General features: G+C 49.4%; 1 protein-coding gene across 6 annotated transcripts in view; it reads right to left on the bottom strand.

The window, feature by feature from the left end:
• The window catches only part of AFF1 (ALF transcription elongation factor 1), a 154,449-nt gene that overhangs the window by 15,020 nt on the left and 114,695 nt on the right, over positions 1 to 24,734 (bottom strand). For 5 of the 6 annotated variants that reach the window (XM_084758221.1, XM_084758222.1, XM_084758225.1 and 2 more), the window contains 7 exons: positions 23,657 to 23,743; positions 22,508 to 22,544; positions 19,067 to 19,118; positions 10,460 to 10,514; positions 10,300 to 10,337; positions 7,218 to 7,455; positions 2,349 to 3,293 (listed from right to left, as the gene is read on the bottom strand). In XM_084758221.1, coding sequence (XP_084614347.1) covers positions 2,349 to 3,293; positions 7,218 to 7,455; positions 10,300 to 10,337; positions 10,460 to 10,514; positions 19,067 to 19,118; positions 22,508 to 22,544; positions 23,657 to 23,743 — 1,452 coding nt within the window. The remainder of the gene's footprint in view (positions 1 to 2,348; positions 3,294 to 7,217; positions 7,456 to 10,299; positions 10,338 to 10,459; positions 10,515 to 19,066; positions 19,119 to 22,507; positions 22,545 to 23,656; positions 23,744 to 24,734) is intronic. The other variant, XM_084758224.1, reaches the window with a different exon arrangement.

Raw genomic sequence — 24,734 nt, 5'->3', positions numbered from 1 at the left:
AGGAACGCCTTATCCGTGTGAACCAGACTCACGGCACACCTGAGCCATCTCTCTGCCCACAGCAGCTTTTCGTGAGTGGGGACCTAGTAAGGCTACGCCCCACTGCTGCCCCCCATAGGCATTAGGATTGCCTGGGAATTTCAAAAATACCAGAGTGGGGCAGAGAAGCCCCTGCTGCCCCCAGGTGACTGTAATGTGGTCAGGGCCCTCTTGACATGCCTCAGACAGGCAGACTTCCAAGCCGAATCTCTCAGGCATTTGCCAGGGCTTTGTGTGAAGTGAGGACACGCCCGCCCTGCGGTGAGGCCGAGGAGGTTCTTACTGAAGATAGGACAGCGAGCACAGCCAAGGCATCTGAAGGAGTCCAGGGCAGAGAGGGAAAGCAGTACAGCGAGTGTGGCCGACAGAGTGAAACGCCATGAGAGAAGACAGAGTGGAGAGAGAGAGAGGAAGGGAAGAGGAGGGGAAAGAGCCAGGAGAGGACATGGCCCAAATGGCAGGGCTGTATCGGCATCAGAGCTGGGGCTGAGGAGCCCGTGAGTGGAGGCTGGAGCCGGCTGTGGTAGGGGGAGGGGTGAGAGGAACCAGGAGGCCAGCGTGGACTCGGTAACAGGTATTTGCTGCAATGCTGAGAGGGCATGGAGGCTCAGCTCCAGAGGGATAGCCTAGATCCCACAGAAGGCTCCTGACACCGTGGAGCAAACTCTCTGAGACAATATTCCCTCCACCCCAGCGGAAGGCAGCAAAGCAGAGGGTTAGGCAGATGGGGAGGTGACAGGAGGCACGCTGGGGGGAAGGGGTAAAGAGCGCATCCCTGAGACCTGCTCAGGGTCAGTAGCTGCAGGTGCACTTTCTTAAAGAGGTCCACCACAAATTCCAAGGTGACATTTTGTTCCAGACAGACAGACAAACACACACACACACACACACCAAATCCCACTTCACTCTGAAAATTTTAAAGTCTTTCTGGCTTGGTGGTGCAGGACTTTAACTGGGAGGCAGACAGAGGCAGGTGATCTGAGTTTGAGGTCAGCCTGGTCTACACAGCCCATACCCAGACAGCCAGAGCTGCATAGACGGACTCTGTCTCACCCTGAGCCTGCCCCGCCCCCACCCCCAAATAAAGCCTTTCTGGAATGGAAATCTGCCCTCTTGTACCTCAAACGGCCCATCAGCAAGCCAAATCCTCCCAAAGGCGTTGCCTGCAGCGTGTGTGGTGGTCGTCACACATACCCGCGTCACACATACCCTTGCATCTCTGGCAACCAGGTTCTGGGAAACGCTGCCCTTTTCAGCTTGCAGGAGGCAAACTAGCTCTCTAAGCAGGTGGCTGAAGCGGCTGGGCCTCAGACATGCCTGCAAGCTTAGTGATCTTCCCCGTTATTTTCAGCTCAGATTCCACAGCTGAGAAACACATCTTCCAGACTCTCGAGACTGCTGAGTCTTATCTCCAGGGTTGGCCCTCTCTGTGCTTTTTGTGTCAAGATCTGGGCCCCAGGACTACTCCCTAGTCTTTCCTTATCACAAAGAAGAAGAAGAAAAAAAAAAAGATCCTGAGCTCAACAATTTAGGAAAGAAGACACTGTCCACAGTGGCACCCAGTCTAAGGAATAGAAAGTCTCCCTTGAAACCTCACAGTAAATGACAAACGTCAGCAGCTCACTTTACTCCAGACCTCTCACCGTACGCTTCAATAGTTCTAGCAATGAAGCATGCAGTCATGAGTCAGCGCAGGCCTTTAAAACAGATCAGAAGGGGCTGGAGAGATGGCTCAGGGGTTGAGAGCACTGGCTGCTCTTCCAGAGGACCTGGGTTCAATCCCCAGCACCACATGGTGGCTCAGAACTGTATGTAACTCCAGTTCCAGGGCATATGACACCCTCACACAGGCACATGCAGGCAAAACACCACTGCACATTAAGCAAACAAATAAAGTAATAAATAAATAAATAAATAAAGTGAGTAATAACATTAAAAAATCAGAATACTCATTATCACGCCAATCCATGGAAGACCTTAATTTCCTAAACTGAGGACAAAATCTACCATGTCAGAGAAGAAACAGTGGTCAGAGAAGAAACAGTGGTCTATGGTCTATGTGTACATGAAACTGCCCTCGGCAGTGCTACAGAGTGTGGAGAAAGCTGACTTCTTCAGTGACTAGGGGACACTGACATAAGTGATGACAGAATGGGACCAACTCAGCTATCACTGGACACGGCCCACACCGCCAGGCTGCAGCCCACACGGCCGGGCTGGGGACCCACACGGCCAGAGGCCCACGCGGCCAGCGGCCCACGCGGCCAGCGGCCCACACGGCCAGCGGCCCACGCCGCCTCTGTACTCACCTTCCTCTTGTTGGTCACTCTGCTGGAGCTGTGGCAGCTCCTCTTCGAGTCCTGCTTCCTCCCTGCCGGCAGCTGCTTGTCTTCTGTTTTCCGGGGCCGGCTCCCCTTCCCCACGGGCTGGGGGATGCGAGTGAGGAGGTCTAGGGTGATCTTCACCACCAAGCTTGTCGGTGGCGGGGCATCCCTGAGCGGCGAGAGCAGTTTGGTGTCTCTCAAAGGCAACAGGAGTCTGTCTTTTTGGCCGTCCTCCTGGACAATCACTGCCTGTCGGCAGCCACTAGTCCTGACAGTGCTGCCGCCTCGGCCACCGTGGGGTGGACCCTGGCTCTGGGTCAGGGAGACAGCAGCAAAGTGCTCGGGTTTCCTGTCCCCAGCACTGTCCTTTGGGGGCTGGGGGCCTGAGAGTGCCTTGGAGGGGGCTGGGGAAGTCCTGTGCTTCCTCTTCTCGCTGGGGTTGGGCACGCTGGGGGCCGGAGGCTTAGGCTCCCTACCGCCCACAGCGCGGGGCCTGCCTTTCGTCTTCACCTTGGGTTTATCTTTGGAAGTCTGCTCTTTTGAGCCATAGGGAAGGGGTCCTGGCTCGCTCTCCACCTGCAAGCTGGCCTGGGGCTCCGCCTGGCCAGGGGCCTTGGAAGGTTTTCTGGGTTGTTTGCTGCCAATAGTTTGCCGAGGTGAGGGATCCTGTTGAGCGGGGGATTTCTGACAACTCCTCTTCCCAGGCTGTGGCCCCTCAGAGGGACCCCGGAGAGCTTTGCTGGAACTCTTGGGGGGAGGATCTTTGGATTCAGGACGCTGCTGGTCAGTGCTGCGCTCGCAGCCACCCTGACTTTCCTGGCGCCAGCGTGGGGACTCTGTGCTCCCTCGACCCTCGGGTGGCGCTGGCGGCTGGTTGACTTTGGTCAACCAGTTGTCCAGCTGCCATTTGTTCGTTGTTGGAGGCTCGGGCTAGAAAGAGAGACAGAGAAAATTGTTTACTCTTTGGTGTTAGCAGTCCAATCATACAGGGCCGACCCCCAGTAGTAGTTGAGCCTAAGGATTTACCCTCTTGCTCTTCCCCTTCAAATTACAGGATGGAGGCTTTTCAGAGGGAAGATGGCTGATATACCAGATAATCCAACTCTGCAAAAATATGCAGTCCTAACATAAAACGTAAGGTGTGGATGCATTTGTCAGGCAGCGCTGGGAAGTGAAATGACCTGGCTTCTTGTGCTCATAATAGGGAAACAACCCAAGGAATTGCAAGAAGCCAGTAGGGTTCCCCGAGGCAGGAAGCCGGCTCCCCAAACTGCTGCTATGGGCACACAGCTCTCGCCCAGCCTTCCACCCACGCCAGCTCGTCCAGGTGCTCATTCGAATTTCAGCGAGGGAGGGAGGAGACGGCTGCTATAGTGCGTGGGGCATACATGGAAATATCAATGTCTGTTCGATACCCTAACAACACAGCAGCACAGTGGTTAAGTGATCTGCTAACCAAACCCTCCCCGCGTTCCTTTGGAAAGGCTGGGATAGGTCAACACTTGTGCTCACAGCCACAGCCCAGTGACTGACATGCTCCTTAGACTGTATATGTGTGAATCCGAGGAAGAGTCATTACCACAGCCCCACCCCTACAACAGTACCGCTGAGGTGGCGTGGGAGTCCCTAAAATGGCCTGCTTACAGAAATAGCACACATGTACTTCCACTGTGGCCTTGAAGGTCCATTAGGGAGTCCTGTGGCCACTGTCACGGTAAACCTGAGTGGTATGCTCAACACGGAGAAGACAGAGACGCAGCCCTTCCTTCATACCCAGTGAAGTCGCAAATGCTATGGCTCCTTAAGGCTAGGAATTACTTGGAGAGAGATGTCTGAGTAAGAAATTTGGTTAGATCAGATTGTAATGTTCAAACAGAAGTGCCAGACAAGATGGATCGAAGGTTGGCCTTTCATTTCTCTCCTCCTTTCCTGACCTGCCGTCTGAATGTGTCTAAACACTCCGTGAGTTCTCCTAACCCTGGAGGTAATATATCCTTGAGTAGTTTAGAATGAATTATAGCTCAGAACAATGCAAATAATGTTTATGCACAAACCTGACAGCCTGAGTGTGTTGCCCGGAACCTATGGAGATGTGGACGAAGACAATGGGCTCCACAAAGCTGTCGAGTGTGTCTCACACAAGCGTGCTCACATAAACACACATGAAATAAATCAGGCATGGCGCGCACGCCTTTAATCCCAGCACTAGGGAGGTAGACAGAGGCAGATCTCTGTGAGTTCAAGGCCAGCCTGGTCTACAAAGTGAATCCAGGACAGCCAAGGCTACACAGAGACTCTGTCTCAGAAAAAAGAGGAGTGGGAGGAGGAGAAGAAGAAAGAGGAGGAGGAGGAGGAAGGAAGGGGAGGAGAGAAGTGGAAGGACGGAAGGGGGAGGAGGAGGGGGGAGGAGGAGGGGGGAGGAGGAGGGGGAGGAGGGGAGGGGGAGGAGGGGAGGGGGAGGAGGAGGGGGGAGGAGAAGGGGAAGGAAAAGTAGCAGAAGCAGATCCCGTCCAGCCTACTCTACAGAATGAGTTCCTAGCAGTAAGGCCTTGACTCAAAAGAAATTAATTAAATAGTAATTAAAAACAGAAGTGAGTGAGAAAGTTACAGCTGGTACGTGTTGATTATATAACCCTCAACTAAAAGGGGAGAACTTAAGAGATATTCATTTTAAAGGGGACAAGAAGAGATTAAATATATATGGGAAAATGAAAGCAAACCAAGACAAGATATTCCCACGAAAGAGCCTCAGCAGAGAGCACAGAACACACATGCACGCACACACACGCAAAGCTTCTTCACAGAATCATCTGTGAGGTACAACAGTCATTTTGCTCCTGGAATCCTGGGAAGTTCCAGTGCACCTTGCTGCACTTGTTTGGTTGGGCTTCTTGGAGCTGGGGTATAGTGCGCAGCCCAGGCTGCCCTCCAGCCTCAGAACCCTCAGGGTTAGTTTTATAGGCAGGTGCTACCACAGCGAGCTTTACTCCAGTCACTATTTGGCCAATGAGACATAAACTTACTTATGAACAAATATAAGATTTGTTCATAAGTCATTTTTGCCATCCTGTTGCCATCAGCTCGCTGCATGGTGGTTAGTGACTCAAAAACAGAACTGGTAACTTGTTTCTACATCACATTTCTTTCATTTTCTTTCACTCACAGATTCCTGAATTTTCAAAGAACTTTCATTGACACTAATACTGTAACCTAAATCATTTTTCATTGTAGTGGCAGTAAGGATCGAGCCAAGACCCTGAGAAGCTACAAGCCCAGCAAGGAATAAGTTTCAATGACGTAGCCAGATGTGTTTAACTTAACCTTAGTTGAATCAAACTTGACTGTTTTATTCACATTTTCTATTAGTAACCTGACAAGCAGGCGCATTTTTCTTCCTGATGAACACGGGGCTAAGAACACAGTTCCGTGGCAGGTGCATGCTAAGCATGCTGTACAATCATGTCCCAGTATCCCCCCCCAAAAAAACCCGAAACAGCCTACATGAAACAAGTATCCTTTAGTGATTGATTGTCTCAAAGTGGGGTTCCACAGCACGCTCATCACCCTTTCTACTAAGATGCAGAAAAACCCCTCATACAGCCGGTGCCACAAGGAGGCCCGAGGCCTGCGGAGAAGCCTCTAAACGCTAAGAGACACTTCAACTGCAGTTCATGCCAATCCGCACCCATGAGCCATGGAAACCTCAGAAAACAAAGAGAAAGGACACCTCTAAACACCTACTCGGTGCTGGGCACAAAGCCACACCTAGCAGCCCCGTACTCATTTCCTCAGTCTCTGCCGCCCTCGCTCAGGCCCTTGAGAAGCACAGCCCATCTCCAGCCGTGCGGCCACTGTTCCAGCTAACTGACCCTCTAGCAAAGATAAGACAAAACTTTAATACTGTCTTATCAAAAAGTCTCTGTTCCTGGTATTCTAATCCTAAACACAGAGGCAGTGTTTTCAACAAGGGCTGGTCTTATCTGGTAAAAGAAAAATAACAATATCTTCCTTTTCACAAGCTCAGCTTTTCACACTGCTACCCGGGTTCTGAGGGCATGTGGCAACCTTGCTGGCTATTACAGACAACTTCTGGTGTCTAACCAACCGGCACAGCACATGAGTTCTTTAGGGAAAGGCAGTCCTCATGGCCTCCAGCCTCACTCAGGGTTAGGCTCATCTCTATAGTACCTTCCAAGATATGTGTGGCCACAAACTCAGCTGTCTCTCCCTTACCTGGGCCAGGAAGGAGCAAGAATCAGAGCCCTGCCATCCTGTTGCCATCAACCGCTGCATGGCGGTTAGTGATTCAAACACAGAACTGGTAACTTGTTTCTACATCACATTTCTTTCATTTTCTTTCACTCACAGATTCCTGAATTTTCAAAGAACTTTCATTGACACTAATACAGTAACCTAATTAAAACAAGTTTCCCTTTTTCAAAAGAGAAGCAACTGGCCTGGCGGTGGGTGATGCGCACGCCCTGACTCCCAGGACTGGGGAGGCAGAAGCAGGTGGGCGCCTATGGGCTCGAGGCCAGCCTGGTCTACAAAGAGGGCTCCAGGACAGCCAGAACAGCACAGAGAAACCCTGATTCAAAACCCCAAGTAAGGGCAGGAGAGGGGGCAGAAACTGGGGCGATGTACGCTCAGGAAGCGACACAGCAGCACAGAGGAGGCTGTCGTGCCTGCCTGCCTGTCATCACTTGCTGAGCCGTGGGCACAAACAGGCAGCACCATACAGCGGAAGCGCACTGCTCAGACACCTCAGGTTCAGGGTCAGTGTGCAGCCCCGACTCCGGCCCAAAGCCAGCATTCTGCCATCCTGGACCAGGTTCTAGAGGGGCCACACAATACCTCAGGAGCTGAGGTCTCTAGAGGCTCGTTTTCCTCCTCGCTGTCGCTTGAGCTGCTCTCACTCTCGGAGTCCGAGGAGCTGTCCGACTCGCTACTCTCTGACTCTGCACTGCTGGAATGTGCTGATGCCACGGGTTCGGGAAGTGTCGGTGGAGCGCTGCAAAGCAACCGGAGGGTACGGTTACAGGATCCTGCAGACAGAGCTAAGTGCCCCGCTGCCTCTGCCATCCATCTGCTCCTAGACAGGAAAATCATCACTGCTGGCTTGTCATCCAGTAGACAGAGGCCACCGGTTAGAATCAGAGGATAACACATAACTCCTGAAAGATGTGTCAAGCTATAAGCCAACTATTCCTATGCCAGGTACCAAAGATCAAAGGCCACTAAACCATGGCCAGGAAAGGCCCCTGGCCAAGTTTTCTAGGTAAAGTTTTATTGGAACACGCCAGTTGTCTGCTATAGCAGAAGTAAGCAGTTACAGCAGCGACCTACACGTCCTGCAAAGGCTAAAATATTTACTATGTGACTCAGGGAGATGGCTGACTTGCTCCCAGTATATAACTCAAAAGAAAAAGTGTAAAAGAAAAACTAGTGAGTAAAACCTCCCTCTGTTCTCTCCACAGGACCAGACTACACGGTAACCTGACATTTGTGAGCACGGAGAGTGTCCCTTGGCAAGGTGAGCTCAGCCTTACTTCCTGGTGGAGTTACACAATGAGGCATTCTTTATGACTAGCTGGGCATGAACAACTCCAGGTTTTACAAAGAGGTCATTAACTCAAGGTCAATGAGAGACCATATGGATCAAGACTAGATATATAGTTCCAAACCATATACAATTTTTTTTAGGTTTATTTATTATTATATATACAGTGCTCTGCCTACATGTGCACCTGCAGGCCAGAAGAGGGCACCAGATCTCATTAGAGATGGTTGTGAGCCACTATGCGGTTGCTGGGAACTGAACTCAGGACCTCTGGAAGAGCAGCCAGTGCTCATAACCTCTGCGCCATCTCTCCAGCCCCCATATGCAATCTTAAAAGCTGTCCTAAATGGTATCAGCTAAAACATAGATAGTTAACCATAACCTTCAATGTTTCCAAACCTACCTGCCCTATTCTCAAAATAAACCCTATTAAATAGTGAATAATAGTATAATTTTAAAAAGCACTGGCTGGGGTGATTTTAGAGCAAGCACTGTCCCAACACCTCCTGCCTCACGGGACTCTGTGAACACCGAGTCGGCTGCAGAACCCGGCCCAGTGCCAGCGGGAGGCACCGTGAAGAAAACTCTCGTTCCTAGCTTATCTCTCTGCCTTCCGGTTTCACATCTGCCTTTTCCTTGGCTTTTACATTAGACCAGTCTGCCATGTTTTGTGAGTAAACATGAGGCACTCAAATTTTTAACAAAATTGGATATGAACAGGCAGGCTGAGTGCACAGTCCGTGGACCGTATAACGGACATTTCCCTTGGTAACAGCCCTTCCTCCTGACACACACGTTCTCTTCGGTGACCTCTCTAAGTAGCTGAGCACTTTGCAAGGCAGCAAAATTGCTTAGTCTTTGTCTACAAAGAAATAGGTATTTTTCACTTTAAATCATTATATCTAGTACCAGGGGGAAGAGCACTGTAAAAATGGTTCAAAAATTAGTTTCCACTTCCCAAACACAGAGCATGACTTTTCTAAAATAGAGCTGGCTCATTTCAAGGGCAAAGTAGTACAATAGTTCCCTCACATTAAATGTCCTGGAAGTCATTTTAAAACAGCTGGAACTCAGAAGATGGGAGCAGTGGGAACAAGTTCTAGAAGAATTCCATATTGCTGACTTTGAGGTCACAGTTATCTACCAAGTCTCACAACTGCCTGGACTCCTCTGTCTAACTTTTCAAACACTGGTCACACAATGCCAATGAAACTGTGTTTAAAACTTACTTTAAAAAAGTATTTTTGAGCCGGGCGTGGTGACGCACGCCTTTAATCCCAGCACTCGGGAGGCAGAGGCAGGGGGATAGCTGTGAATTCGAGGCCAGCCTGGTCTACAAAGCGAGTCTAGGACAGCCAAGGCTACATAGGGAAACCTTGTCTTGAAAAAACAAAACAAAACAAACAAACAAAGAAACAAAATATATATATATATATATATTTATATATTTTGGGGGCTAGAGAGATGACACAGAGGTTAAGAGCACTGACTGCTCTTCCAAAGGTCCTGAGCTCAATTCCCAGCAACCACATGGTAGCTAACAACTATCTATAATGTGATCTGATGCCCTCTTCTGGCCTGCATGCAGGGAGAGCACTGTATACAAAATGAATAAATAAATCTTCAAAAAAAAAAATTTTTTTTAGAAGCCTCACTCTATATCCCTATCTGGCCTCTTAACTTTCTACTCTCTTGCCTCAATCTCCCAAATTCAAGAGATCACGGAACACATAGCTGGCTCAACTGGGTGAGTATGTATGCAAGCGTGTGTACATGTGTGTACATGTGAATGCATGGGCGTATGGAGGCCAGAGGTTGATATTAGGTGTCTTCTTCACAGACTAGGCCAGATGGGCCCCCAGCACCAAGGAAATCTGCCCCCAGCACCCAGACTGTGCAGCCACACCTGTTCCGGATGCTAAGGGCTGAGCCCTTGTACTTGAAAGGCAAGTACTTTATCAACATCCGAAACAATGCTGTAGGTGGCTATGGGGCTGGGCCTCTTCAGCTTTCACAGGGTGAGCGCTCTCCCGCCACCTGCCTGCGCTCTGCCTTAAGTCTTTTTTTTTTTTTCTTTTGGTTTTTTTCCAAATAGAGTTTCTCTCTGTAGCCCTGGCGGTCCTAAACTCACTTTGTAGACCAGGCTGGCCTCAAACTCACAGCGATCCACCTGCCTCTGCCCTCCGAGTGCTGGGATTAAAGGTGTGCGCCACCACACCTGACTCTTTTAAAATAATCAAGCTGGTACCTTTCTTCAATTGTGACCGGCATCCTCCCTTTCAGGAAGCTACAAAACACTGAGTAAGACTTGATTCTCATCTGGTTGGGGGGAGGTGTAAGTGGGGTGGGGCAGGGGGAGAGGTGTGCAGACAGTACCTTGGAGGTGCAGGTGGGGACGGAGGCTTCTCTGCGGCCTGGACAGTCACAGTAAGGGTGAGAAGTTCCAGGAAAAAAACAAAACCACACGTTAGCACAAGCAGCTGGGATCCGGCTGATGAACTTAGAGGGATTCTTGGTCTCAGGGCTCAACACTCACTTGTTCCGTGTCACTGTCTTCACTGTCACTGAGCTGCAGGTCATCCTCGAGCATGCTGGGAAAGAGGGACAGATACTGAGTGGGGAATCTGACAGAACTCCTACTGATTTTTTTTTTCTCATTTAAATAGAACGCATAAAGACACCGAGAGGGACAGGGCAGGAATGAGTTGGAGGCTTGCTTTGTTTGCTTAAGTTAATTTTCTAGAAACCCAAGCTTTACCATTTTAACGTTGAAAATAGATCAACCAGACAAGCCCCTTACAATGCCCAAACCCCAAATTCCACCTCCTTTGAACCTACAGCAGAACTCCGGGCAGGCATTGCTAACCCGCCCTGAGACTGTGCCCGCAACCCTGACTCAGGGAGAGGACGGAGAACACACACAGGCAGGAACAACCCTGACCTTCCCTCTCCCATCCCCTCTCCCACGTGCTGCTGCCGCTGGGTGGGTCGGAAGCATTTAAACAGTGCTAAGCACATGAAACCTCAGGACAGCTGACATGAACTGCTCCCCCACCCTTGTCTGCAGGACACTGCTCACACTGAGCACTGCTTTTCAAGGAAAAAAATCATTCTCTTTTGTCTACCTGGATACAAACCAATGATCAAAGTCCCCATTAATTTCTCTGTAATACACAGGCCTTGCTGGTAAGTAAGTCTATTTTCACCTTACTGTTGGGGGGAAAAAAAACTCAGCTAAACTCAGTTTACTAAAATATGTACTACTACACACCGCTAGGTACTGTGGCTTATGACAAATTTTAGTTTTAAAAATGTTTCTAAACTGCACATGCTTTCTCAAATTTGAGCACTCACGCTTCCATTCTTAAGATTTTCTCCAGAGAGAATCCCACATATCAAGAGTGTCAATTACTAACTGCCCATCACATTTCTCTCCAATTGTTTTGCTTTGTTTTTTGAAATACAGTTTCTTTGTGTAACAGAACACTGGCTGTCCTGGACTCACTTGGTACAGCAGCAAGCTAAAAAATTCAGAGATCCACCTGCCTCTGCCTCCCGAGTGCTGGGATTACAGGCATGCGCCACCACGCTCGGCCCTCTCTCCAATTTTATAAGCATGATTATTAAAAAAAAAAATTGTAAGTAAAATGGGAAAATCTGTTTGTATATTACTTATGTTCTAGAATGCAAATTAAAAATCATTCAGTAGATGTCAAAATAACTCCTTAGTAATTTAACCAGCAGGTTCTTACTGTAGCACCATGTGAAAGGAGGTCTGGTTCCTTCAGGAAGCCCTGGGGGTTGGCTGATTGGTTGGTTGGTTTTGTTTTTGTTTTTGCTGTCCTGGCCTCACTTTGTAGACCAGGCTGGTCTTGAATTCACATTGATCCCCCTGCCTCTGCCTCCCGAGTGCTGGGATTAAAGGCGTGCGCCACCACCGCCCAGTCTTGTTTTTGTTTTTTAATCACTACATTTCTAATGAGATAAACTATAGAACTGGGCTTTTCATAAACAGCCACATGCATGTGTGGGTAATTCTACCAGGGAACTATTTCACCAGCACACGTGCTAAAAATCTTTCTGTGTACGTTGAAAAGGAAAGGAAAGGAAAGGAAAGGAAAGGAAAGGAAAGGAAAGGAAAGGAAAGGAAACTGAAGCTGGAAGTGACGGCTCAAGTCTTTAATCCCAGGGCGCAGGAGGGAGAGGCAGAGGCAGACTGACCTCTGAGTTCAATTGAGGCTAGCCTGGCCACAAGAGTTTCAGAACACTTAGGGCTACACAGAGAAACTGTCTCAAGAAAACAAAAACAGTAACAAACAAAACTCCAAAACAAAAAAAAGAAAATTTGAGAGAGAAAAATAAAAAGGGAAAAGAAGAAAAAGGAAAAAAATGGCTACTTATACATTGAAGATCTTGTTCAATGTTTATCAAGAGCAAAGTAAATTCCTATTTTACCATGGCTAGGAAACAGTCATGGGACCTGGCAGTTGGCCATCAGAATGGTATGCAAAGAAAAGTTACTCAACAGGTTCGCTCCTAGGCTGGCTTGGCCAGGAGACACAGCAAAAGAGAAAAGGGATTACCTTTGGAGGAACAAATATCACAAGGTATAACACAACAGGGTGGGGTGGGGTGCTGGCAAGGTTGGGAAAGTGTATTCAATGTTAGCCACCACCAACAAAACCTCAAGAGGAAACGCTGCCTCTTAGTTACTGGGTTCCTTTTGTATAAAAGGAAAATCTTCCTTAGTTTTCTGTACCACACATGATCCTGTAATCCTATCACACTTCCACCTACAGCAGAGGATTGAAAATTAAAAGTATGTTTCCCTGTTGCTACTGAGTAACAGCTGACTACTATAGATACATTCTCCTAAAGCAAGTCAAGGCACAGACAAGACGTCCTGGGCTCTATAAATGCCTCCTCCTGGTTATACAGGATAAGAAGTCAACACCACAGCATGCATGCTGGGACAAAAGCTACTCGGGACTTTGAAAGCAGACACTGCTCAGAGAAGGAAGATTGCTGAAGATTGCTCAGTATGCTTGACAAAATAAAAGCATAAGAAATTCAGCCAACATGCGGGGGGGGGGGGGTGTGCAGCCCTTTAATCCCAGCACTAGGCACTCGGGGCAGAGGCAGGAGGAGCTCTGTGAGAGGACCTCTCTGTGATCAAGTTCCAGGACATCCAAGGCTATACAGAGAAACCTGTCTCAAAAAACTAAAAAAAAAAAAAACAACAACAAAAAGCAGCCAAGAGGGTCACGTGAAACCACTTGTGTAAGATACTGGTTATATGTCCAGTGTCTCCTGTGGTCTAAATCTGTGAGTAAAATTTATTTGAGAAGAGTTAAAATGCTGGTCAGGCAAGAGACAGAGGCAGGAGGATTTGAGTTCAAGGCCAGCCGGGTCTACACAGAGAGCCCCTCTCTCAAACAAACAAACAAACAAACAAACAAAATGTCGTGGGCCAGTGAAACGGTTCAGAGCGTAAAGGCAGGTACTTGCCAAGCAGGCAGCCCAGGTCCCACATGGCGGTGAGGGGAACTCGGACTTGTCTCTTCCAGCCTCACGCTACCATCAGCCACGTGCACTGTAGGGAGGTGAGCAGGCAAACAGAAAAACAAAAACAAAAACAAAAACAAAATAGGCACATGCCAGAAATCCTGGCACTTGGGAGGTGGAAGGCAAGGGCAGGAGGATCGGAAATTTAAGCTCAGCTATAGAGCAAGTTCAGATTCCAGGCCAACCTGGACTACATGAGACTTCTCAAAACAAAAACAAAAACAAAAACGCAATGTGCGTCACATGAGAATCAGGAGACAGAAGTGTCTGCTGATCCAGCCAAGAGTAACCAGAAAACCTTCCAAAAACCAGTTTACAACATCGTCAGACAGGGGTGACTCAGCACATGCGAGTGTGCTACCAGGAGGTAGGCTGTCAGAGCAGTTTCAAGTTTTTAATAAGAAACATAAATAACACCTATAGTTTAATTTATCTAAAAATCGTAATCAGGTCTTACTCAATATGAGACACTCACAAGCGCTCCTTTGTGCAGAATCCCTGCCGCTAAGGAAAAAGGAGCTTGGGCGGACGGAGTCAGCAGCTTGCATTTGGTTGTTCCGTAAGCAGCTCTGGTTTTGAGCTATCTGTGAGGGGCCTGGCTTCTGAGCACGGAGGGTGAGAAGAATCACACCTGGCTGAGAACCTTGCCCCCTCTCAATGAGAACTGAAATCTCCCAAATCTGGGTCTTTCCTGTCCATAAAACCTAGGTGCAGGAAGCGGCAGCCCCCAGGCACGTGCCCTTCCTCAGCCAGCGTGAGTTCTACAGCAAATCAAAGGCCTTGGCTGGCGCCCATCCTCACGTTCCCGCACCTAGAGCGCAGCGCCCCAGAGAGTGCTGGCCTGAGGGCTATGGCTGCAGCTCTGACAGATGAGCCCTGTCCCTGAGGTTCAACCCCCAGAAAAGAAGGGGAAGAAGCCAGAGTTTGGGACGAAAGAAGAGGGGAAGAGGGGCAGGAAGGAGAGGATGAAAGCGAGGCAGGCTGAGCAAACAGCAGCCTCCTTCAGTGAGTGCCTAGCGCAGAGGGGGAAATGGCCACTTTACAATCGGAAGTGGGACACAGAGTCCATCCTATCTGCTGTGAGGTCTCCTGGCTCTGAGCCATCAATCTATTGACAGGACGATTAGAGGGTCTGACAGAATTAAAGTTCTATAAGAGGCGGGAAAGAGCTCAATTTAGCATAAAACAGTAAGCAACTGTCCTTTCAGGATGAATGCGTCGGTTCCCCCATGTAAAGCTTACAGTTAATTACCTAATGTCATTCCCCAGCTCCAAGGCAAGGCAGTTACTCCAAAGCACTCGGCACTGTGTGCCCTATGCTGTCCTCTGACCCACACTGCTCAAAGGGAGCCAAAGTGTTCCAGAGAAATAGCTCTGGACCACAACATACATAGTGTGACCGTATGTCCAGCACAGGCCAGGTCAACTTGCACATCCATGTCACAGACGACCCTGGAGCCTCTGGGCAAACGCCTTCTGTGTTCTGTTCCTCTGGCAGAGTACGTGGAGCCAGGCAGGCCCTGGCAGGCACTCTTCCATGAGTCACCCCAACGTTACTTTATGAGGAGGACGCAAAGCCACGTCTCGCTTCCTTGTCTGCTTCCAAGTCCCGGGCTTCTCCAAGGATGTCCAAGGACGTCTCTGCCAATATTATCACCACCGGAGGTCCCCACAGCCATTTAACTCACCTCTGACTTAGATTTTAGTGCCATTTTACTTGAGGAGGAGCAAGTGGGGCCAAGTTAACCGCAGCTATCTGTAACTGGTCCCTTTTTTAAATAGGGCAGAAATATGGGCCACAACGGCCTTGTGGGAGGCCGAGGGAGGCTACAAATTACAAAGAGGACAGAACATATCATAAAAGGAAGATCAGATCTTAAGCCATCATAGTAAAAGGCTGGAGAAAGGGACGGGTGGGGGAGGAGGGAGAGAAGGCGAGGGAGAGGAAGGGAGGACCAACTGCAGAGGAGGAGGAGCCGGAGAACGGCAGCTAAGATCCTTGCTGTCCCTCACTGTGAACTCTAGCTCTCCTCCAGAAAACACATCTGACACTTCCTTCTACATGCAAGTTAACGGAGTCAGTATGCATACACCCTAGGTTCTCCAGTCTAGCAAAACCAAGGTACCCCTTTGCAAAGCTCCAGGTGTAAACAGAGCGCTCTGCTGTGAGGGCACTTACAAAGGTCATCCTCACAAGGGCCCATCCGCAAATGTACAGATGACAGCACAGGTGGGTGTCCTTTTGTTCCTACAGTAGCGGGGAGACACCTAAACAGGCGGACACAGAACATTCCCGCCTGACTAGTTTCTACAATTTCTCTTTGATGATACTTATCTGCCACGGGCACTTTCAGGGAGAGCTGCCAGTGCGTACCCAGCCACTACATCAAGCAGTACGAACTGTCTACAAATGGTTAACATGATATAAATCAATTGGGACAAGCCAACTGTGTCACCGGACCTCATTCTAAGGACATTCCGGGAGCTGCGGGTGTAAGTTTCCAAGAGTATGGACAAGGCCCGCACTTCTGTCCCCTGGCCCACAGAAAAACAATACATGACAAATGAGGGAAAGCCAGCAGCCATTTGGAGCCCTTCAGCTGACACAGGTCCTGATGAGGTGGTTCATCAGGAGCACAGTAACTGAAGACTGTACCAAGCAAGGTATTTACAAACTAGCACTTTAGACGGCTCGACTACTCAGGTTTATTTACTGAAACATCAGACTTCCCCTGGCTGCCATGAGCTCCGCCCGCTCCATCCCATCCAACTCTGATGTCCACATTTCCTCTTTCAAACACAATTTCCCACATGGAAAGGAAACGAATAAATGGAAGGACAGCAACCTTTTCATGCTCTCAGCAGCGAGAGGGTCAGGCGAGTACAAGATGCCGGAACAGCAGTACGGGCGCCCTACAGCATCAAGGCTTGTGCGCAGCAGTAAGGGTGCCCTACAGCATCAAGGCTAAGGCTTGTGCACAGCAGTACAGGCGCCCTACAGCATCAAGGCTTGTGCACAGCAGTACAGGCACCCTACAGCATCAAGGCTTATGCGCAGCAGTACAGGCACCCTACAGCATCAAGGCTTGTGCGCAGCAGTACAGGCACCCTACAGCATCAAGGCTTATGCGCAGCAGTACAGGCACCCTACAGCATCAAGGCTTGTGCGCAGCAGTACAGGCACCCTACAGCATCAAGGCTTGTGCGCAGCAGCTCTCCTGATAGGCTGCCAACTGCCCTAGACCCGTGGAGAGGAAGAAGACAGAGGACCTGATAACCTTAGGAAGGGGAACATTCTGTGTGCTGTCCCGACGCTGCAGATCTACATCTTAGAAAGGAAGTAGACTGAAAGCCAAGTGCCATTAAACAGACGAACACGTCCCTGAGCCTGGATGCAAACAGCACTGATACCTTAGCCAGTCAGTTATCAGCAGAGCGCTGATGGAGGGCTCACTGAAAACTCACTAGAGCTTAAGACACACGCACACAGAAGCAATGTGTTCAGATGTACACTCCTTGACGTACACACTCTGCCACCACTTTGCTCCTCTACCCCAGACTAGACAGAAGCAAAAGACCCAGGGGTAGGTAAGGGCCTCGCTCTTCTTTCTAAATGTGTCAACTATATCTAGAATTAGCAAAACTTAGGTTGGTATTTTTTAAGGCCAGAGTTCAAATTACCCTGTAATTAATGTGCAAGGGACATTAGACTATGCCCCTAATACTCCACCTGCCACTCAAACAGCTTAACTACACTAGTGATCAAACTAACCATGGGCACCAAGACACCCGCCGCACCAAATGTGAGGACATTAGAGCGTAAGTCAACTTGGGTGCGGTACTCACTCTCTCCACTAAGGCAAGTGTGTAAAAGGAATCCCTTTGTTCATGAGGTACGCCTCAACGTGGCCCTCATCAATACCAGGGCCCCACAACACTACTGAGTCCACACAACCTATATTACCTACCTGCCCAGCCTCAGCAGTACTTCCTGTGCCTTCTTCCCCAGCACCCCCTCCCCCACACCCCTCCCCTCCATCCTCACCTGCCTGACCCTGGTCCTGCTGGTACCTCACCCTGTTCTCTTAAAGAGCATCGTAAGTGCTCACTTGCAATATCGCTCATTTTTTTTTTATTTAGAAAACTTCTTCACAGGGTGTGAAGGACTTTCAGGAGTCTCTGGTTTCAATGGTTGCTATGCTGTCACCACCATACTAAGCCTGCATGTGACGGACAGGAGGAAGTGGCTTCTCGCCCACTCCCACTCGGGTTGCTTTAGGGTGCAGCAGCCAGGTCGCAGGGACACAGCTACTTCCTGGGTGCCCCCAAAGACAATGGCCAGAACCCTTTTCCCTGACCAGGGCCTGAGCCCCAACCCTCAACCATCACAAACAAGCGCATAGCCTGCCATCCTGGGGCAACTTCAGTCCCCACAGCACTGGCCCTTGGCCCTACCTCCTCCTCGCTTGCCATAGTCTAAGCCAGTGATTCAAAACTGAAAACTAAAAACAGAAAGGGGAAAACGCAAGAGACATAGGTTTGGTGGGTTTTGTCTTTTTCAGGCAGAGGGCATTAACAAGCAAAACTCCTCATCCGCCAAGACTGCATTAAAATACATAAATTTGTTTTCTATGTTAAGATGACCATCATCGACTTAACCCCATCTCACTCAGTCACGGCAACACGTGACGATCTCTTCTGCTCAATGCGTGCTTGTTGGCAAAGCCTCCAAAACACAAGGAACAAGTACGGAGCCTTAAAAAAAACTGAAGAATCAGGCTGGAGAGGTAGCTCAGCGATTAAGATCACTGGCTGGCTGTCCAGAGGGTAAGAGTTCAAGTCCCAGCACCCACAGGGCGGTTCACAGCCATCTCTAACTGCAGTCGCAGGGGTCCTCATGCCATCTTCTGACCTCTGGGGGGACCAGACACACACACACAGGGAAAGCAGCAGGAGAGGGCACCTGCAATGCCCACGGTACCAGTGACACCTCAGACATAGAGTGTGTCCCCAGACTTTGTCCCTAGCAATGACTTCCAGGGGAGGGCAGTAAGGAAATACTACTTTCTATACTTTTAAGAAAAAAATTGGGTCAACGTGCTGATTAACCATCTCTAATGTGGAGACTAAGTGTCCCCAAAACCCAGAACACATTTAGATGCGCCTGGCCTGGATAAAAACATCTGGGCAGCAGACCAGGCTGCTGACATTAAGTAGGCTGGAAAATGGCAGAAAATTTCATTCCACACATTTCCTAGATTTAATTGCCAGAGATAAAGCTACTTAAGTCTGAGGTTCTAAAAGCTAAAGCCTCCTGCTGCCACGGTCAATGCATAAGTAATAGCTCAAAATCTTTCTTTCCAGAAAACCCCTAAGCACGTTCTGCTGTAGTGAATGAAGCTTGGCTCAGACATATAACCTGGGGTCACTTGCTCCCTCCCTCTCAAGTGCAGCCGCATTTTATGCCTGTCACTGGCTGAGAGCAGGAAGGGGCGTGGTCTCCAGGATGACATATCACACTTTAAAGTCCTGCTATCACACTTTACAAATGAAGGCCGGTTTTTCTTTTTTTACTTACGATGTTCCCTGCTGTGGATTAGGGTGGGTGTTTGAAGGCGCATCATACTGTTCTGTGGGAAGGAGGAAGACATGGTCAGAGAAGCATAGATGCACGCTTGTATAAACACTCGCCCTGAGTCCCCTCGTCGCTGCCCCTCCCCGCCACCCAGGCACAGTCCAATTCTGCACTTGGCCGCTGCTCTCTGTGTGGCCTCTCAGGACTGTATTTACGGTCTCATGAGAGACAAAGCTTGTTGAGAAACAAAACCGGCACCAACAAACTCTTGGCCAGAGCTACTCTGAACAGAACTTGAGAGTGTCACCCAACCTGCTCGGAACTGCAGGGGACAGTTTCTGCTCTTCATGATGGTTGGCTGGGTCCCTAGGGGTGCTCCATGACAACACTGCTCTCATATCCCATCTGGCTGGACTCCCAGGCCCATCCGTGCCTGCACAGCCGCCGACCCACCTGTCCGTCCTGGACCCAATCTCCCACGGCCCAATTCATTCCCTCAGCAGCTATTTATAGACAGCCTGGTAGAGAGCAATGTGCTAAGGCGTCTGGCCCAGTCCTCAAACATGCTTACAGCTGCCTGAGGGACATGAAACAGGCCACAAGCATCCACAACCTAGGGCAGTGTGAGCTAAGCACACGTGGCAATTATGTAAATTTACTGCCTTAAGATTCCAGCATAGTTGCTCCATAACCAAAGATTATAGAAAGCCCAAGAGATGGCTGGGTCACAGAGAATCCATGGGATTCGACCCTCGTGAACCAGGAGGAACTTCAGGAAGAAAAGGCCTCCTGTGGAAAAGTGGACGGGTCAAGCCCCTGGTCTGTCCCAGATAAGGATGGGTAGGGAGTGTGCAGTGGCCAGGGACAGAGGTCAGAGTCAGGTTCACAGAACAGCACCCAGGACCGAAAGTTCAGGGACACAGCACAGGGGTGTCACAGCAAGATTAGTGCCTGAGTACTGGCCTCCTGTCCTAAAGGGGACAGAAAGTGAGGCAACATGCCAGCGGGGAAGCAGCTCCTGTTTGGACACAAAGTCAGGGGATCAACGCTGGGAGTTATTGTTGCAGTTACCCACTCTCTCCTCACGGTGGCAGCAGCGCTCACAGCTTCAAATTGCTGTCCTAGACAGCTAAAGCACCACAACAGAGGCAGTCACAAGGACTTCTGCGAGGTCACGCTGACCAGGCTGCAAGCTGGAAATCTTTAAGCAACCATGTTGTGTAAACTCAGGCATAAACAGCAGGGCACTCATAAAACATCCCTACGCTCCTCCCTATAGAATCCAAAACCTACATTTTTAATCAATAAGCCCAGTGTTCTAAATAGACAAGTAAGGGAGCAAGTGAACATTCAGTGAGCAGTGGTGGCGCAGGCCTTAGATCCAGGAGACACAGGCAGGCGGGTCTCTGAGTTCAAGTTGAGCCTGGTCTATAGAGCAAATTCTGGGATACCCAGGGCTACACAGACAAACACAGTCTCAAAAAAAAAAAAGAAAAGAAAAGAAAAGAAAAAGAAAAAGAAAGAAAGAAACAAAAGATAAGAAAAAAGAAAGAAGAATTCACTTGCTGGTACACTTTGACAAGTAACGTGCTGTCTTGTTTTTTGCTTTGGGTTTTTTGTTTTTGTTTTTCGAGACAGGGTTTCTCTCTATAGCCCTGGCTGTCCTGGAGTAGCTTTGTAGACCAGGCTGGGCTCGAACTCACAGCGATCTACCTGCCTCTGCCTCCCGAGTGCTGGGATTAAAGGAGCGCGCCACCACGCCTGGTCACCTAACGTGCTGTCTTAGTGTTCCTGTTGCTGTGATAAAACACCAAGACCAAACGCAACTTGGAGTGGAAAGGATTTACTTCATCTTACACCTCTGTAGTCCCACCATGGGGGAAGTCAGGACAGGGACTCAAGGCAGGAACCTGGAGCAGGGACCATGGAGGGCGAGCGGGCGAGTGAGCGCTGCTCACTGGCTTGGTCCCCTTGGCTTGCTCAGCATGCTTTCTTACTGCACCCAGGACCACCAGCCCATGAGTGACACGCCCACTGAGAGCTGGACCCTGCCACAACAATTAGCAATCAAGAAAAGGCACCACCGTCTTCCCAGCAGGCCATTTGGCGGGGCTATTTCTCAATCGAGGCTCCCTCTTCTAAAGTGACTCCAGCTGGTGTAGAGTTGCCATGAAACTAGCCCGCACACTACACTCTTCTCCCTTCCTCACCCTACAAAACAGTGTCTGTCCAGGCCACATTCTAATTAGGATAAAATTCCAAAAATACCAAGAGGAAAGGCTGCACCTGAGGGGAGCAGCCGGTGAAGTGACACCCAGGAATCCACCGTGTCTGACAGCCCCAAGGCTGCACAGGCCAAGGGGTGCTTCGGCTTCAGTCAACAAAGAGCTCCCAACTCATCTGCCACCAGTGGGGTGGATTAAAACTTCTCTCTTTCTAAAGTTTGACCGAGCAGCCACACAGCCATGGCCCATGGAAAACAAGGTTCTGGTGACAGATGCAAACAGACGGGAAATGCAAGCAAGAAGAAAAGAGGCATACGGAAACCCTGGCCAGGGGCTGGAGCGATAGCTCAGAGGTTAAGAGCACTGGCTGCTCTTCCAGAAGTCCTGAGTTCAATTCCCAACAACCACATGGTGGCTCACAAGCATCTATAATGTGATCTAGTGCCCTCTTCTGGCCTGTAGGTATAAATGCAGGCAGAACACTGTATACATAACAAATTTTGTTTTGTTTTTTATTTTGTTTGTTTTTTCGAGATAGGGTTTCTTTGTGTAGCCTTAGCTGTCCTGGACTCACTTTGCACACCAGGCTGGCCTCGAACTCACAGAGACCCACCTGCCTCTGCCTCACAAATAAATCTTAAAGAAACCCTGCCCCCAGCTGGGTTGGCACTCCACTTTCAGGACTGTCCCTCTGTACTGGTCATGCAACCTTAGATTGCCTGCCCAGGTGTTATCTCCTGGCATAGCCATCAGTTACCTGTTTTGACAACTTACACAAGACTGGGGCAATAAAGTCAGGGCATAGGTTGGAGATGGCATCACACCTCTCCAGACAGAGAAGAGGAAGCCCGCCTCGTCCACAGGCATCACACAACACAGCGAGTCCATACGTTCCCAGGATACAGCACTTAACCACATGCCAGCCACACCTTTAATCCAGCAGGGACAGGTGGATCTGAGTTTGAGGCCACCTTAATCTGGAGAGTGAGTCCAGGACAGCCAGGGCTACAGAGAAGCCCTGTCTCAAAAAACAAAAATAAAACAAGCAAACAAACAAAAACAATGAAAAAAAGTAACCATATCCTGTAATGCTGACTTTGTTTAGACTTGTTTAGAATTTCATGAGAACAGTTTACTTCAAATTGTACCTACACTTGCTTGCCCCTTGTGTATCATCATCAAATCTGGCAGCATTTTTTAAGGCGACACCAACACTTACTTTGGCTTTGGGCTGCAGAGTTGCTGTGCAGAGGATCCTGAGAGGAAGAGGAGGTCATTGTTAGGGCTGTGCGGTCAGAGCCAACACTACGCGGGCTTCACATTAAACGACAGTTCTATAAAACTCAAATTTAGAGGAAAACGAGATGACGGTGATGAGAGCCGCCTGCCTACTGACCGCTCCCCTGCAGTCACTGCAGGACACAAACCACCCAGCCCTCTAGTCAGTCACTGTCACACTAGCAGGCAGGAGGGACCACCACCCATCACCCACCACCCACCACCCACCACCCACCACCCACCAATCCAACCTCCGTGGAGAATACTTTCCTTGCTTCTGGACTTTGGTGTTTCGTTTGTTTGTCTGTTTTTTGAGACAGGGTTTCTCTGTGTAGCCCTAGCTGTCCTGGACTCATTTTGTAGAATGGGATGACCCTGAACTCACAGAGATCCTCCTGCCTCTGCCTCCCTGAGTGCTGGGATAAAAGGAGTGTACAACCTAAGATAGTTGCTTCAGGGCTTTTCAAGAATTTACTTTTCTTTTGGTGTTGAGCAGTTGTGCTAGAATAATTTAAGGCTTTATTTTAAAACCATTATTAACGGATCTTCTTTTTATAAAACTATTGTTATAAACTGGGTGAATCTGGGGTTTGTAGGTATAGCTCCTAAAACCAGTACCCTGGAAAGGATTTTCTATAAACATGAATGTGTTCACATCTGGCTGGTCAGAGCCCAGCGCTCCAAGTGCTCAGGACGCACCCTGAAGGGTATTTGTAAGTGTGCTCTGTGAATGGAGAGATGGCTCAGGGCTCAGGAGCACTCACTGCTCTCCAGAGGTCAGAGTGTGACTCCCAGCACCAACACGACTTCTCATTGCAGTGGACACTGCCTGTCCCACACCCTGTAGTTCTAAAGCGGTGGACACTGCCTGTCCGTATACCTCGTAGTTCTAAAGAGGTAGACACTGCCTGTCCCACACCCCGTAGTTCTAAAGCGGTGGACACTGCCTGTCCCACACCCTGTAGTTCTAAAGCGGTGGACACTGCCTGTTGTACACCCCGTAGTTCTAAAGCGGTGGACATTGTGCCTGTCCCACACCCTGTAATTCTAAAGCGGTGGACACTGTGCCTGTCATGACTTACGGAATTACCTTTGTTGGGAAAGGGAATCTGGACGGCTCGGCTGTGCTGGGTGTGTGTATGGCTGTCAGAGGAGGGGGCCATGAGTGGGTCATTTCCTAGAAAGAGATTTAGAGAAGAAAGGGAAGGCAAATACATGTAAGTGGAGCATCCATTGCTAGTTAGTTTTGAACTTGAAACGCAGAGCGTGTTGGTCCCCAGGAAGCACAACCTGAGAGGATATTTGTTTACTGTTAGAGCAGTGCCTGCACCAGGCTACACTGCAAGATGAACTTACAAAACTGACATAAGGCAACCTAAGGACAGGTGACAGACACTGACTGGGCACAAGAGCTCCAGCGGCAGGTGCTGGCGGCGCAGGTGGCCCTGGGAGGGTGGCCACTCAGCGCGCTGCTCCGCAGGGCTGCTTCTTCACTGCACTTCCAGGAATTATGGAAGTTCAAAGGAAGAACTTTCCTGTTTGACTTAAACAAACAAGTCATTCAGGGCACTCGCTCCACTGGGGAAGGTTCTGATAGACTTGACCCCTTCCCAGGCAGCGCGCTTAGCAGGTTCCAGAGCTGGAGGCTTTGGTTCCTCGTTAGCAAAACTTTAACCGTTATTCCCTACCTTCTCGGTTAAAGACGAGATTTGCTTTTCAGCACAGTCATGGCATTTTTGTTGCTTTGCTTAAAAATTCAAAGGGAAGTAGGTATCGCCTATTAATTAAAAATGCGTAACCAAGAACATGTACATAGCATGTATGTGCACATAGGGTGTATGTGCACGCGCACACACATTTCTTGAGGTAAAATGTTAGATAAGCATTTCACAGATGAGAAAACTTATTTTTTACAATAAAAAAAGGGGGTGGGGTGGGGGGGAGAACTAACCGACTGAGCCAAAGCCATGCAAGAAGCTTAGGGCTCCTGTCTCCCTAGCCAAGGCAAAGACGTCACACGACACACCTACAGGGGCCTCTGTCCCGGAGACGGGCACCACAGCCGCTGAACACTCTGCGCTCCACACTCCACCCTGGCTGTGCAAGCTATCAAGGTGCTGAGTGGCTCCTCTTGCAGTGACGCCCACCATCCTGGCTTTCTCAACCCA

Source organism: Acomys minous (genome assembly GCF_964271855.1).
Source record: "Acomys minous genome assembly, chromosome: 15".
NCBI lineage: Eukaryota > Metazoa > Chordata > Mammalia > Rodentia > Muridae > Acomys > Acomys minous.
Note: the sequence above shows the minus strand (reverse complement) of the source record. Positions and strands in the feature narration are given on the sequence as shown.